The 17,076-nt window shown below is 45.7% G+C and overlaps 1 protein-coding gene across 5 annotated transcripts in view; it reads left to right on the forward strand.

The window, feature by feature from the left end:
* Window positions 1-17,076, forward strand: part of ILK (integrin linked kinase) — a 261,691-nt gene that overhangs the window by 191,666 nt on the left and 52,949 nt on the right. For 4 of the 5 annotated variants that reach the window (XM_029601903.1, XM_029601904.1, XM_029601905.1 and 1 more), the window contains one exon: window positions 14,179-16,304. The exons of the other annotated variant lie outside the window; for it this stretch is intronic. In XM_029601903.1, coding sequence (XP_029457763.1) covers window positions 14,179-14,328 — 150 coding nt within the window. In that variant the 3' untranslated portion in view covers window positions 14,329-16,304. Of the gene's footprint in view, window positions 1-14,178; window positions 16,305-17,076 lie in introns of those variants that run through there. 5 annotated transcript variants of the gene reach the window in all.

The raw sequence follows: 17,076 nt of genomic DNA on the forward strand, positions 1-17,076 counted from the left end.
AGGTTCGGCGCTTGTTGTTGCTCCCATTGCCCAAAGCCTGGGACTACCTTCAGGTCCTTGGCTCCATGGCATCTGCTCTGGAGGTAGTTCCCTGGACTTTTGCTCATATGAGACCATTAAAATGAGCGTTGCTTTCCCGGTGGGATCCCAAGTTGGAGGAGTTCCAGTTTTCTCTACTGCTCACCGATCATGCCAGGTCCAGTCTTGGGTGGTGGCTTTGCCCGCACAACTTGTCTCGAGGAGTAGACCTCGAAGTTCCGAACTGGATAGTGGTGACCACGGATGCCAGTCTCTCCAGCTGGGGAGCTTTCTGCCAGTCCCACTCAGTCCAGGGCAGCTGGTCCCCGAGGTATCCAGCTGGTCGATCAATCGTCTGGAAACCAAAGCAGTTCGACTGGCTTTGCAACACTTTCTCCTGTGCCTACGCAATCAGGCGGTCCGCGTCCTGTCTGACAATGTGACGACGGTGGCCTACATCATCCGTCAAAGAGGTACCAGGAGTCAAGCCGTTGCAGACGAGGCGGAGCAGCTCATGGCTTGGACAGAAGAAAATCTTGTGCTGCTAGCAGCATCTCACATCGCCGGGAAGGACAACATACAAGCGGACTTCCTAAGTTGGAAGTGCTTAGATCCAGGAGAGTGGGAGCTTTTGGACCAAGCAATGGTTCTAATTTCCCGCAGGTGGGGGACTCCCCAAATGGACTTGATGGCGACGCGAGACAATGCCAAGGCTTCTCGCTTCTTCAGTTGTAGAAGGGATCATGGCACAGAGGGAGTCGATGCACTGGTACTTCCCTGACCGACCTCAGTTAAGAACATAAGAAATTGCCATGCTGGGTCAGACCAAGGGTCCATCAAGCCCAGCATCCTGTATGTGTATCAAGCCCAGCATCCTGTATTTGTATCAAGCCCAGCATCCTGTATGTCCATCAAGCCCAGTTCTCCTGTATGTGTTCCCTCCTTGGCCGCTGGTGGGCAAAGTTCTTCGCAGGATAGAAGTTCACCCAGGGAGCGTGATTCTAGTGGCTCCAGAATGGCCCAAACATCCATGGTTCACGGATCTAGTCAATCTGGTGGTAGATGGGCCTCTATGACTCGTAAATCTTCCACATCATCTTCGTCAAGGTCCTATATTTTTCGACCAGGCAAATGGCTTTTGTCTAGCAGCCTGGCTTTTGAAAGGAGGAGATTGAGGAAGAAAGGGTATTCGGAGGAAGTTATTACTACGCTGCTGCAAGCCAGAAAAACGTCTACCTCTCTATCGTATCAGGGTGTGGAGAGTTTTTGAGACGTGGTGTCTGATATGATACAGACTTTCAGATACTTGAAAGGTTTTAATGATCCAAAGACGACGACAAACCTTTTCCGTTGCAAAAAAATCAGCAGAACCAGGGGTCACAATTTTAAACCCCAGGGAGGAAGACTCAGAACCAATGTCAGGAAGTATTTCTTCACGGAGAGGGTGGTGGATGCCTGGAACATCCTTCCGGAGGAAGTGGTGAAGACCAAAACTGTGAAGGATTTCAAAGATGCGTGAGATAAACACTGTGGATCCATAAAGTCTAGAGGATGTAAATGAAGTGAAGAGGCATGGGGGCGGCTTGCGGGAATGACGGCTACTACCTGGAGATTAATATCCTTATTCAATAAACATACACATGGTTAATGCGACTCCAACATTGCTCTGTGCTTCTACGGCAAGAGGAAATGTGGAAAAAAAAAGGATTTGCATCCACAAAAAAGCAGGGTAGTAGCTTGCTTGATACGGCAGTTACTATCCCAAACCAAATAAGCCTGATACTTCACTTTCAATGATATCCAGCATAGTTCTCTGCTTCAACGGCAGGGGGAATGATGAAAAGATGATTTATATTCGGACAACCACCAACAAGGACTGAGTTGCACAGGCTGGATAAACATGCGTGGGAGTAGCTTGCTATGACGGCGGTTACTACCCCTAACCAATTAGCTAGATACTTCACATAGATGCAGCTCCAGCACTGCTAACTACATCGATGGTGGGGGTGGAAGGGAAATAGAACAAAAAAGTCACTTACAAGGGACAAGAGTAACAGATAAGTATGGGGGGGGGGGGGGAAAAAAGCTTGCTGGGCAAACTGGATGGACCATTTGGTCTTCTTCTGCTGTCATTTCTATGTGAACGAGGGATTCTTCCCAGGCATGCTTCTATTGCTCAGATGTTAAGTTTTTTGCAAAATGGCTTAGCCAAGGGCTTGTCTTTCAATTCCCTCCGGGTACAGGTGGTGGCCCTAGGCACTCTGGTTGGTAGCTCAGTAGCGTCGCATCCGGATGTGGTGTGTTTCCTCAGAGGAGTAAGGCACTTGAATCCATTTGAACCCTTTAAAAAGGAGACGTTAAAGGACCTCACGCTGAAAACTGTGTTTTTGGTGGCTATCTGCTCAGCTCGCAGAGTCTCGGAACTACGGGATCTCTCTTGTAGGGAACCCTTTTTGAGAATTTCTGATTCGGGAGTTTCTCTTCGAACAGTCCTGTCCTTTTTGCCAAAAGTGGTCTCAACATTTCATTTAAGTCAGACGAGCTTCCGGCTTTTCCTAATTTATCGGCCCACGTCCTGCACACAAGAGAACTTCATCGTTTAGATGTCCGACAATCTCTATTATACTATTTGGAAGTCACAAATTCTTTCAGAGTGTCAGATCATTTATTTGTCCTCTGGAGCGGTCCCAGGAGAGGTCATAAAGCTTCTAAGCCAATGATTGTGCGGTGGTTGAAAGAGGCTATTTCGTCCGATAACATTTGTAAAGGTCGACCCGTTCCTGAGGACTTGAAAGCCCATTCTGTTCGCTCATAAGCAGCTTCTTGGGCCGAATGCCAGTTGGTTTCGCCGCAAGAGATCTGTAGAGCTGCTACTTGGAAGACGCTCCACACATTTGCTCGCCACTACCGCTTGGACGTTCAGGCTCCAGATAGCTGCAATTTTGGCAGTGGCGTACTTCGCGCGGGACTCTCAAGGTCCCACCCGGTTTAGGGAAGCTTTGGTATATCCAACAGTCTGTACTGATCTTGATACGTACAGGGAAAATAAAATTGGTTCTTACCTGCAGCAAGTCAACAAGCCCTTGAGGGTGTCTCATTTCCAAATAGAGAACTTGAAGTCAGTTCTAGTGATGGTCAGACAGAGGGAATTCCTGACCTCCTTGGATCTCGCAGAAAGTTATCTCCACATTCTAGTAAGGAAATATTATCAGAGGTTTCTTGGCTTTGCAGTGTTAGGGTGGCCATTTTTAGTTTCAGGCCCTTCTCTTTGGACTGGTCACAGCCCAGGGGTCTTTTCCGTAGTAATGGCAGCTATGCTGTGCTGGGAAGGAATATTGGTTGATTTAGGCAAAAACACACTGAGAATGTGTCAGCCACCAAGAGAGTGATCTAATTATTACAGGAACTCTGGTGGGTGGTGAACTTCTCCAAGAGCAGTCTCTAGACTATGTAGGGTCCATGTTTGACACGGTTGGATCGTGTTCATTTGACAGGGCAAAGAATTCAGAAATTGCAAGAGCAGGTCTGCTTCTTGTTGGCGTTGAGAAATCAGACGGTATGAAGTTATCTTCAGCTATTGGGGTCCATGGCAGCAGCCTTAGAATTGCTTCCATGGATGAGCACACATACAAGAGCTCTTCAGAAAGCATTATTGTCCAGGTGGAATACTCAGTCCATAGGAGTTCTTGATAAGACTCCTTGTTCCACAACAGGTGAGAGAGAGAGTTTGCAGTGGTGGCTGGATGCTGAGAATTTAGAGAGAGAAGTAGATCTCAAATTTCCATCTTGGGTGACAGTGATGATGGATTCCGGCCTGTTAGCGGAACTCATTGTCTCAGTTATGTTGTTCAGGGAATATGGTTGAAAGAGGAGACCAAGTGGTCTATCAATCAACTGCGAACCAGGTTGGTTGGCTCTTAAGCACTTTATTCACCTTCTAAGACACTAGGCAATCAGCATCTTATCGGACAGTTCAACAGCATTAACATATGTGGATCGTCAAGTGGGCACCAAAACTCCTCAAAGAACTGGAACTGTTAATGTGTTGAACAGAAAAGAACGTAAAGGTTATTTCAGCATCAGTCATAGCAGAGATGGAAAATATTTAGGTAAACTTTCTCAGTCACAATTACTTAGACCCTGGATAGTAGGTGCTGTCCTAAGAAGCATTCAAGGAGGTTAGGCACAGACAGGGGGAGCCTCTGGACTTAATGGCAACCAGCAAGAATGTAAAGATACAAAGGTTTTTTAGTCGAAAGAATGGAGGTCATCCGGGCTGGATACTTTGATTCAGGAATGGCAGTCAGAAGCAATGCTGTATGTGTATTTTTCCGTAACATTTGGTGGGCAAACTTCTGCAGAGAATCTCAAGTCTTTGGGGACTCGTAATTCTGGTAGCTCCAGACTGGCTGAGGCATTCTTGGTATGTAGACCTCATCAGCTGGTTAGATGGGGGGAGCCCCTGTGACTACCTCAATACAGAAACTTGTTGTCTCAAAGCCTGCTTCTTCACGAAGATCCATAAACCTATAACCTTTATTTATTTTGTGTTATGGCTTGGCCCTTAAGAGGCTGAGTTTGACCAGGAAGTGGTGGATATTCTCTTAAGTGCTAGGAAAACTTCTACTACTTCAGCACATGAGAATTTGGCGAGCTTTTGAGCAGTGGTGATCAGGAAAAGAGAGAGAACCTAAGGTTAACTTGATTTCGTGCATTCTAAACTTCTTAACAGGATGGTCTGGGTAAAGAATTAGCTCTTAATTCTCTGAAGGTTCAGGTGGCAGCTATTCCTTGCTTTAGAGGTCGAGTATGAGGCAGGGCCTTATCTCATCTGGATGTGTTCAGTTTCCTTAGAGAAACCACACATATTAAGCCTCTGGTGAGGGATCCTGGTTCGTGCTTGGGATCTTAATTTGGTGTTGTCCTTCTGGGCAGGTGCTTCATTTGAGCCTTTTAGGAAGATATCAGTGAAACTTCTTTTTTTTTTTTAAATTCTTTATTTATCATTTTTTGATTACAACTGAATCAAGAAAACAGAATATATATAATATTCATACAATGAACATTATTTTTAGTGAATAAGGCTAAACATAACATTTCTAAACATTTTAAGTCAACCTCATAATTAAATAATTAATCACCTTCTTCACAATTACTCATCAAAATGGAGCCGAGAAGAACAAGTTCTTACAACCATAGGAAATAAATCCTGAAAATTCTAATATTACAGAACTAAAACAGAGTTTACCTTCAATTACCAAAACTGTTTTAGTTGGAGAGTCTAGTCTCCTTCTTTTGGGACCCTTTGCTCTTCCAAAAATTTTTTTAAAAATTGTGGATCATAAAAAATATATTTTTTATCCTTTGCCCACAATAGACACTTACACAGAAACCTTATAATTGTTTTAAATCCAAAAGTTTTAGCAAGATTTGCCAAGATTATAAATCTTTTTCTTCTAGCTTGAGTCTCCTTCGCTATATCTGGATATATCCAGACTCTTTGGCCCAAGTAGTGAGTGGTTCTTTTTAACATAAACAATCTAAGAACTTTGTCTCTGTCATTAGACTGAGCAAATTTAACCAAAAGAGTTCCCCTACTCTCTACTTGGGTACTCAAAGAAGTCTCCAATAGCTCTGTTCCATTCAAGGATGTTTCCTGATTGTCTTGATCTTTATTCTCCATCTGATTACTATTTCCTATAAAATAGGCATTGGATATTGAGGGTAAATTTTCTGTTGTCATAGACAGATTTTCCACAAAATAATTTTTAACTGCTCTCTAGATGACATTAGCTTACATTTAGGAAAGTTTACTATTCTTAAATTTAGGTAGCGAGCTAAATTTTCTAACATTTCAACTTTCCTAGCCATTATATTTTCACCTTTTATAATATTAGCCTGTACATTCTTGATTGTATTTAACTCTTCTTCCACTTGCACCAATGTTACTGTATTATTAGTAACCAGAGGATTAATATTGATCAAGACATTCTGCATATCTTTTATGTTCAAACTTAAATTAGCAATATTATTTTGTAAAGCTGTTATCGCTTGCCACACCATTTCTAATGACACCTGTTTAGGGTTTTCAGGTTTGGCTATAGGGGTGGAGGATAAAGTTAAATTAGTTGCTACTAATTCTTGAATGGCAAAGTTCCTTAAGACCGGAGATGTCGACTTTCCTCCAGCATGCTGAGATGTTCCATCGGGTCCCATAATATCACCGACTTTTTGCTCCATCACACAAGATGTAACCACAGCTTCTCCAAGCTCTTTAAATTGTACCAGATCAATGCCTTGAACCCCCTCATTTGGGCTCACTTCTATAAACGACTTCCGTAAAATAGGTGAGCCTGATTCACTGGTATTGTCAGTACATTGGGGTGGAGCAGGGACAGTTGGTGCCCCGGGACTTAAGCTGACTTCACCAGATAGTGGTGATACTTGCTCCTTATCTACCACTATCAAGGGCTTCTCCGGGGTTACATTCTCTGATAGTGAGTAAAAACCCGTAATCATTGATTGAATTGGGTTAGGTCTTACAGGTGTTGAGGCCTCCTGTTTGACCTTGCCCTTACGCTTTGTGTGAGGCATATTATAGGAAATTAGAAGAACAGTCAACAGATCTGGGTTTTACTCATTGTTCTGTAGATCATATGAGCGTTCAAACTGCAAGAGGATGGGATTACTTCTAGATCCGATGGAAGAAAAGAGAATCTTATGCACCTTCGCCGGTCCAAGCCGCACGCCCCTTACGGAGCGCGCGGCTTAGGCAGCGCACGGCGGCGGTGCGCCGTCCGCCGTTCAATTTATAGGCAGACACACCTTGCTGACGTCATTGGCGTCCTCCTCCCGGGTCACGGCTCCCACAGTTGTTCCGAGGGTTGGAAAGATGTTTTAAAGTCCGTCCAGCCCCGTAGCAGGTAGAATAATCCACCCCTCTCCGTCTAGCGGCTCCGGGTTCACTGCACCGTCTGCCGTTCAATTTATAGGCAGACGCACCTTGCTGACGTCGCTGGCGTCCTCCTCCCGGGTCACAGCTCCCGCAGTTGTTCCGAGGGTTGGAAAGATGTTTTAAAGTCCGTCCAGCCCCGTAGCAGGTAGAATAATCCACCCCTCTCCGTCTAGCGGCTCCGGGCAGTGAAACTTCTTTCTCTGAAGACCATTGTCTTAGTGGCTATCTGTGCAGAGGTACAGGCACCTTATAGAGAACCATATTTAGTGTTTGAGAGGGATGTGGTTAGGGTTCATACGGTACCTTCCTTTCTTCCAAAAGTGGGTTTGGTTTTTCTTCCCAAATAATGTGCCTGCCTTCTTTCTGGTGAGGAACAATGTACCCAACATCCTCTTTTGGATGTGAGAAAAATTCTCTTGCAGTATCTGAAGGTCACAAATGCATTCAGCAAATCAGATCATCTCTCTGTCTTATTCAGTGGCTCAAGGAAGGGAGAAGTGATAACCAAAATGTAGTTACTGCACTTTACATTGAGAAAGAAAGGAGTCTGCCCATGAAAATCAGGCACATTAACATAAGAAGAAGGATAATGCTAGATCAGACCAAGGTCCATCAAGCCCATCATTCTGTCTGACAGTCCTTGTCACAAGTACCTGCCAGAAGCCCAGTTGTTGCTTTGCTTCTTGTATTTATTTATTTATTTAAGGCTTTTCTTTGCCGACATTCGTCAGGGACATCATGCCGGTTTACATCAAACAAGGGAGAGACCAAATGGTGAAAGCAGTTACAATAAACAAGGAGCAGAAAAACTGGGAGATGAGGAAGGTAATATGCGTAAAAGCAAAGCAAAGAGGCATAAGTAAGAAGTTATAAAATTAAAACAGAGAATATAACCTAATGTAACATAAGAAATCTATTTACAGGTAATGCGTCAGTGTCGTACATAACGTATAGCTGCGGCGTATCTCAGTCCCAGGTATAAGCGCTGGCTTTCCCACATCTATTTGGCTAACAACTTTTCCGGCAGGAACTTGTCCAATCCTCTTTTGAACCCCAGTATGTCAGTTAGCTTGACAGTGTCCTCTGGTAACAGATTCCATAGCTTGATTGTGCACTTCCTTCAAATTATTTTAAATCTGTCGGATGCTAGTTTCATGCAGTGTCCCCTAGGCTTAGTGTTTGAAAGGGTAAATAACTGTTCCCTATTTACCCATTCCACCTCACTCATGATTTTATAAATTTCAGTCATATGTAGTTGACTCTTTTCAAAATTTAGAGCCCTAATCTGTTTAGCCTCTCCTATAAGGGAGCTTTTCCATCCCTTTTACCATTTTTGTCGTCCTTCTCTGCACCTTTTCTATATCTGCTATGTTTTTTTGAGATGGAGCAACCAGAATTGCACACAATACTCAAGGTGCTGTCACACCATGGGTCTATATAAAGGCTTTAAATTCTCAGTTTTCTTCTCTATTCCTTTCCAAATAATTCTATTTGCTTTTTTCTCCGCTGCCACACACTGAGCCGAAGAGTTCAAGGTGTTGTCCTCAAGGAATTCGATGTCCTTTTCCTAATATAGTGCTCAGCATCATGTACTGTAGTTGGGATTATTTTTCTCTCTATGCATTGATTTGCAATTGTCCACATTAAAGTGCATCTGCCATTTAGAAGCCCAGTCTTCTAGTCTCATGAGATCCTTCTGCAGTTCTTCCACAGCCGTTTTAACGACTCAGTTTTGTCATATGCAAATTGATCACTTCATTTGTTCTTTTCTTCAGATCATTTACGATTTCCTAGCATTTAGCCAGATGGACTCAGGACCAACGGGTTATGCTCCCCTGCCAGCAGATGGAGATGGAGTCAGGTTTCAAAGCTGATGTCACCCTACATACTCCCCTGCAGTGACCTCAGCCCTTCAGTATTTCTCAGTCTCTAGCAGATAGAGGATGTGCTTTCCCTATGGGGATCACTGTACCTTTTGGAAGGAAAAAATTCTACTTTTAAATTGGAGAAAAGATTGAGCCCCGCTCTCCTGCGGTGATACCTAAAGGTCCCTCCCCCAGTTGAGAATTCCTGAGGTGATTTCCAAGATCCCTCAGAGAGGTGAACTTTCCTGCTTAAGCAGCTGAAAGGCAGCTGGTGCAGGAAGCAGAGCGTGGCAGTGACAGCCAAAGCCCTCTCCCCCCGCAGCTGGAGACTGTCTTGTACTCAGCTGGTAAGACAAAAAAAAAAAAAGAGGATTTACCTCCTGATGTAGAGACGTTTTGGAGGGGTTTAGGTAAGACTTGCTTCGATCTCCTTGCTCGGCATGCCATACTGACATCATTCCCGATCTCGTTGGAGTAAGGAGATGTGAACTTCCGAGCGGGTTGAGCGGTGCCCCCCCCCCCCCCCCCCCATATGCTGTATTGCCCACTATAGATCATCAGTACGCCGTGTGCACATAACATCTTGTACGTACATACGCGCACAACTTGCTAGGTGCAGAATCTAAGTAAAGCCGGGTGCACGGGCTGTGCATGCGCCTCGCCATGGCCCGTGTAGGAACCCAAAATCTGTGCACATAAAATTTTAAGGGCGAGCCGACTGAACATGCAATTACCGTCGCCAATGGGTCTGGCAGCAAAGAAACATAAACATCGATACTGACAGTGGGGAGGGTCCTGGTTGGATATAGACTGCACGGGAGATGGGATGTGGGGGTGGGAGGGGTCCTGGGGAATAGATTACATTGTGGATATGTAGGATACTGACAGTGGAGAGGGTCCTGGTTGGATATAGACTGCACGGGAGATGGGATGTGGGGGTGGGAGGGGTCCTGGTGAATAGATTACATTGTGGATATGTAGAATACTGACAATGGGGGAGGGTCCTGGTTGGATATAGACTGCACTGGAGATGGGAGTGAGGTGGGAGGGGTCCTGATGAATAGATTACATTGGAGGGGGGAGGAGGTCGTGGACTGATTGTGTTGGAGCTGGTTTTTTTTTTGTCATTGGAGTGGTTATCCCAGGACAAGCAGGATGCTAGTCCTCAGATATGGGTGACGTCACTGACGGAGCCCTAATGCAGGAAAACTTTCTGTCAAAGTTTCTATAAACTTTTGACTGGCACTGTGTGGCCACTGAGCATGCCATGATATTCTCTGCCACAGGGGTCTCTCTCTAGTCTGTTTTTCCACGCGGAGCAAGGAGCCCTGTGAGTTTTCCGCGCGGAGCAAGGAGCCCTGTGAGTTTTCTCACAGACTTACTGACTAGAAAGTCATTGATTTTTCAAAATATTTCTCTCCCACACGGGATTTCTCTCACGTTTTCACCGGCCGGTGAGAAATCACAGTCTCGTTTTTACTTTTAAGTAAAAAGTTTCTCTCAGAATTTTTCCCCTCTTTTCATCGACGGCTGTCGGGAAAACATGGCTTCAGGATTTAAAAAATGTCTGGTATGTAATCGGACGATGTCTATCACAGATCCACACCTTGAGTGTGTTCTGTGTTTGGGAGATAAACACGATATCTCATCCTGCCCTCAATGTGCAGAGATGACTCCCAAAGGAAGAAAACTTCGGCAGGAGAAGATGGAGCATCTCTTTCACCTTCAGCTTCTTCCTTCTCCTTCAACATCGACGAAATCGTCCCCGGCAGGAGTTTCAAAGAAAGTTTTACTGAAAAAACGTCGTCTGGAGGGAGCGGGAGATAAAGCATCGCCATCGACCTCGACGACATCGATAAGGTCAGTGGTCGAGCATAGGCCTAAACATCGACACCGACCCTAGCGTCAACCCTCTCCCCAGAGGAGCCAACAGCTAAGCGGCAGAAGCCTCAGGAAACTCCGATAACAGCAGCGCTGGGGCCTACATCGTCATCGATTGAACCTCCACAGGGATCTGTGCAGGTAATATCAACGCCTACACCGCCACCGCATGCAGCTGCTCTGTCCACACCAGCTGTATCGCAGGAATTGTCTAATTTTATAAGACAAGCGGAACTCCAGGCCCTGAAAGAACAGACACCTATTCCAGCGACTATGCCGGTGACATCACCGATGCCGGTTCTTGAACCGATGCCTGTACCTTCGCCGATGCTGGTGATTACGCCAACACCGGACACCGTACCGATGCAGACGACTTTGTCGATGCCGGTTCCGATGCCGATGTCACTAATTACATCGATGCCGGTACTTAAACCGATTGAAAACTATGGTGACATCTACGCGACCACCGAAGACGACACCACCATCTTCGGTTCCAACACTGTCACCATCGATGCCAACCTGGGGATCCAGGAAGTTCAGAATTGGCACTATATCAGCTGTTAATGAAAAAATATCATAAACTGCTCGATTCTCTTCCCTCAAATCCACAGGAAGAACAAACTGAGGAATCACCTATTGATGATCCATTACCAGGACCTTCAGGGATTCTTCGACCACCTGCACCTTTCAAAACTTTTTTCCTCAATCCCAAGATCCATATGATACTTGGAGTGACACGCAATCAGACATCTCATCTGAAGCTTTTATGTCGGATCCATCCCCACCAGATCCAAGGAAAAAATCTCCTCCAGAAGATTTTTCATTCACATCCTTTGTACAGGAAATGTCTGACACCATACCATTCACTTTGGTCACAGAGCAAGATACCAGACAGCAAACATTGGAGGTACTTCAATTTGTAGACCCTCCAAAGCAAGTGGTAGCTGTACCAGTCCACGATGTTCTGCTGGATTGGGAACATCCATGCTCTGTACCAGCTGTTAATAAACAAATGAACAGTACATATTTGGTGCAGTCTGCTCCTGGCTACCAAAAGTCGCAGCTCCCTCACCAGGTCAGTAGTGGTAGAGTCTGCGCAAAAGAAGTCCAAGAGGATTAGACCACATTCCTCAAATCCCCCAGGTAAAGATCACAGATTTTTAGATTCCCTGGGGCGGAAGGTCTACCAAGGGGCCATGTTAAATTCTAGGATATCTTCATATCAACTTTACATGACCCAGTATCAGAGAAATTTATGGAAGCAAATGCAGGACTTTATACCATCTCTTCCATCACAATATCAAGAAGTAGCCCAAGCCATCATCCAAAAAGGACTAGAGGCAGGCAAACATGAAGTGTGTGCAGCCTATGATGGATTTGAGACAGCTTCCAGGGTAGCTGCATCAGGGATCAGTGGCTTAAAGCCTCGGACCTCAGGCCTGAAGTCCAGGATAAATTAGTAGATCTTCCATGCCTAGGAGATAACCTCTTTGGGTCCAAGGTGCAGGATGCAGTTACACAGCTAAAAGAGCATACAGAAACCCTGAGACAGCTTTCTTCAATCCCACAGGATCCACCTACGCACCCAGTTCGTAGGCCTCAAAGAAAAGATACTAGAAGACCATTCTATAGGCAAAGACGGTACTACCCTCCTGCATCTAGAACCAGGTCTACTAGACAACAACAAAGGCCTCAGCCCAGACAACCTAGGGCGGCTAGGCCTCAACCTACGCCATAGACAGGACCTGCTGGCTTTTGAGGACACTCCCAGAGAACACAGCCACCTCTCCAATCCTCAGCCACAACTTCCGGTAGGAGGTCGAGTATCCTCCTTTTACACCCATTGGGTTCAAATAACAGACCAATCGGTACTTGCAATCATATCTTGAGGTTGCCAACTCATTCCTCTCAATTCCAACAGATTCTCCCCCAAGACCTCTTTCTCTCAGCGAAAATCACATACTCCAATTGCAAGTAGAATTATCCACCCATCTGAAAACCAGGGCTGTAGAGCCAGTGCCCCGGACTCAGCAGGGCAGAGGATTGTATTCCCGTTATTTCCTCATTCCAAAGAAAACCGGGGGCCTACGTCCCATCCTAGACCTCAGAAATCTCAACAAATTTCTAAAGAAGGAAAAGTTCAGGATGGTTTCTCTAGGCACCATGCTTCCACTTCTTCAATCAGGAGATTGGCTTTGTTCTCTGGATCTTCGACGCTTACGCTCACATTCCAATATTCCCTCCTCATCGCAAGTATCTGCGTTTCATGGTAGGTCATCAGCATTCCCAGTACAGAGTACTGCCATTCGGACTTGCCTCTGCTCCCAGAGTATTCACCAAATGTCTGGCAGTAATAGCAGCACACTTGCACAAGGAAAGTGTCCATGTATTTCCCTATTTAGATGACTGGCTCATCAGAAGTCAATCTCAACAAGGAGCTCTGGCTTCTCTGTTGAACAATTGCTCTACTTCACTCCATGGGCTTTCTCATTAATTATCAAAAGTCCCATCTCACCTGCTTCAATTCATAGGAGCAGAATTGAACACCATCCTCTCAAAGGCCTTTCTACCCAAGGATCGGGCAGAGACACTTTCCTTTTTGGCAAATTCCATTTACTCAATGAAACAAGCAACAGCTCACCAGTTTCTCACTTTGCTAGGCCATATGGCCTCCACAGTTCATGTGACTCCTATGGCAAGATTAGCCATGAGAATAACCCAATGGACTTTAAGATCACAATGGATCCAAGTCATTCAACCACTGTACTCTCCAATTCAAGTAACCCACCAGCTACGTTCCTCTCTTTGTTGATGGGTGAACAAGGACAATTTGTGCAAGGGCCTACCCTTCCAACAACCAGTTCCACAGATAACACTAACCACAGATGCATCCACCTTGGGTTGGGGAGCTCACATACACAACCTCCAAACCCAAGGTACTTGGACAAAACTCGAAGCAACATTTCAAATAAATTTTCTGGAACTACAAAATGACTCAGCCTCTAGCTTGCTATCACCCATAGGTGAGGACTAGCATCCTGCTTGTCCTGGGATAAAGCAAAATTGCTTACCTTGTAATAGGTGTTATCCCAGAACAGCAGGATGTAGTCCTCACGAAACCCACCCGCCACCCCGCGGAGTTGGGTCCGGTACGTTTTATTATTTTATTTTTGCTAAAGCTTATTGCTACATACGAGACTAGAAAGAGACCACTGTGGCAGAGAATATCATGGCATGCTGGGCATGCTCAGTGGCCACACAGTGCCAGTCAAATAGAAACTTTGACAGAAAGTTTTTCCCTCACTAGGGCTCCGTCAGTGACGTCACCCATATGTGAGGACTCCATCCTGCTGTCCTGGGATAACACCTATTACAAGGTAAGCAATTTTGCTTTATGTGAATGTGCTGACAGAATTTTATGGCCTCGCTTTATAAAGTGACTCCTTGGTTGCATTGCAGGTGTCTCTGGAGGGTCTGCGTCCCACTATCCCCCCTGGAATTTCCCCACATGTCTGCAAACTCATGAAGATCTGCATGAACGAAGACCCTGCCAAGCGACCCAAGTTTGACATGATTGTACCAATCCTGGAGAAAATGCAGGACAAATAACAGTGCTGTACACCAGCACGCCCCACCGGCACTGGCAGAGCTGCCCTGCCTCTGTGCCAGGACCTTCACTCCCTCTCCTACACACTGAAGCCGTTCCTCACCAACCTCTGCCATTCTGGGGCATCCTGACCAGTGCCTGCAGTGCCTAATGCTTACCCTGCACCACACTGTACCAGCTCCTCCCTGGCTCCTCATGGAGGGGTGGAAGAGATCCTTACCAGTGCTAGGTCCCTTTGTGTACCCTCCTTCCCACAAACAAAGGGTGGGGTGTGCTGTGCCAGCGATCTGTCACTCAGGATGGGATTCTGACAGTGCCATCAGTGTCCTCTGCTCACCCTCCTGCCCACTGTCTCGCAGGGGGAGAGCCCTTTGCACATCCTCCTAGCAGCACATTACCAGCGATGCCAGCTTGTCTCTCGTGGAAGCAGTGGGAAGACCTGAGCCGAGGACCGCCTCTCCTCCGCACGTATATCTGTTAATACTCACCTGTAGTCCAATTCCTAATTCACATTTGCTCCAGATTCACTGCTCCCTATGTTCACTCTAGAAGGAGCTGCTCATTAATGCTGGCAGGATTAATCCTCCCCAGGGAGTTAGTTTCACTTTTGTATTAGTGATTCCTGAATTAAATGTACGTGAGTGGCAGTTTGATGTCAACTCCAGGTTTATTTCAACACAAATGGAAACTAATCTACATTCAATCCTGGAATAAGTCCAGGATGAGAATGAAAAACAAAGTGAAACCAGAATAACTAATCCAGAACAGAGTGCTGGAGTAGCTGATTTAGAAATAAGAATATAATAAATGGAAGTGTTAGATTTTGAAAAGATGCTGGGATTGGGCCTTAGCAGGTCCTTTTCCCTTCTCTCTCTGATTTTTCCTCTCAGAGCTGTAGAGGGTCCCATTCCCCTCTTCCTCTGACTCTGCCTTTCCCAGGGCTGTAGTGGGTCCCAATCCCCTCCTTGCTCTGCCTGCCTCTCCCAGAGCTATAGCGGGTCCCAGTCCCCTCCTCCCTCTGCCTCTCCCAGTGCTGTAGCGGGTCCCATTCTCCTCCTCGCTCTGAGTCTGCCTCTTCCAGAGCTGTAGCGAGTCCCATTCCCCTCCTCGCTCTGCCTCTCCCAGGGCTGTAGTGGATCCCATTCCCCTCCTCCCTCTGCCTTTCCCAGGATTGTAATAGGTCCCTTCCCCAAGTCGCTTTCTGACTCTGCCTCTGCCTCTCCCAGGGCTGTAGTGGGTCCTGTTTGGTTCCCTCCATGCTTTCTCTGACTCTGCATCTCTCAAGACTGTAGCAAGTCCCATTCCCTTCCCTGCGCCGACTCTACCTCTCCCAAGGCTGGTGGGTTCCATTCCCCTCCTTGTTTTCTCTGACTCTGCCTCTCCCAGGATCGTAGTAGGTCCCTTCTCCAGGTTGCTCTCTGACTCTGCCTCTCCCAAGTCTAAAGAGTTCCATTTCCCTCCTTATTTTCCCTTACTCTGCTTCTCCCAGGACTGTAGCAGGTTACATTCCCCTCCTTGTTTTCTGACTCTGCCTCTCCTAGGGCCATAACTGGTTCCTTTCTCCTCCTTTCTCTCATTGCTTTTGTACTGAGTTGTTCCATGAGGTGAGACTTTATTATGGAATATAAAGGAATTATTTATATATGACATTGTGGGGTTTTTGTATGTAATATCTGATTCTGCTTTTTATGAAATATTTTATCTAGACACTATGCAAAATTCCAGTGATATCCCATAATACTGGGTTCTGAGTGGCCTTAGCTGTACCTATATTCTACCTTATATCTCTATATAAATGTATTTATCTCTTTATACATACTGCAGGGGATTGAAACTGCTCATGTTACTGATGTTGTAATAGTCAAAACTTCCTCTCCAGGACTTTCATGGGGCTGGGTTTTAGCCTCACCTTTTTGCATTTTCTCCCCTCTGCCATGGCATTGGAAGCAGACAATAAAGTTTGCCATTAAATGGCTCATTTTTGGTCATTCTTCTGTTTCCTGTAGGTCTGCAAGCCTCAGTAGCGAAGACATTGTATGCTTGGGTTTTCTTAGGTTGTCAGTGCTGATGCTGGTGAACTGCAGAGTATCCACATTATAAGTTCATTCCTCATCCTATACAGGGTATTAGGAAAAAGGCCTGGAGTAGCTCCTGTCCGTTAAAAGTTCAAAAAATAATTATAAAATGAGGTTCATGTTCAGAGCGCGGTGGTAATGCTGTGCATTAATTCTCAGCCAGGGCTCTCTCCTCCATGTAGGCTGGGAAAGCAGCAGAGGCAACATTCACAGCCTGCGAGAGGGAGGGATCCCCTCTGAGAGGGTTGCCCTGGTGTGGTAATTCTGGCTGAGGGCTGCCACAATGGCTGAGCTAGGTAAGAGGAAGGAAGATCTATAAATAAGGGGCAAATGCCAGCTAGTTGAAAATGAAGGCTCAAGATACCATACTCCAGTGGAGGAGTTGGAAGCCCAACAGGAGGAAACTGCTGGTTTCCACCATCATTTAAACTAGATGATGGGGGGAAGCTGATAGTTGCTCAGAAGTGCATGGTTCATAATGATGTATCTTTGAAGGATACTAAGAGAACAGGGAAAATAGGGCATCCCAGTTGAGAGGTTGCAATAAATGCCAAAGTGGAGCCACGTGCCTTTCAATAAAGTGCCGAAAGATTCAAAATTATCCCTGTCAACTGATGAGCAGGTTGTTAATATAAACAAAAAACATACTTAGAAATGTCTGTATACAAATGCTAA

Source organism: Rhinatrema bivittatum, chromosome 5 (assembly GCF_901001135.1).
Source record: "Rhinatrema bivittatum chromosome 5, aRhiBiv1.1, whole genome shotgun sequence".
NCBI lineage: Eukaryota > Metazoa > Chordata > Amphibia > Gymnophiona > Rhinatrematidae > Rhinatrema > Rhinatrema bivittatum.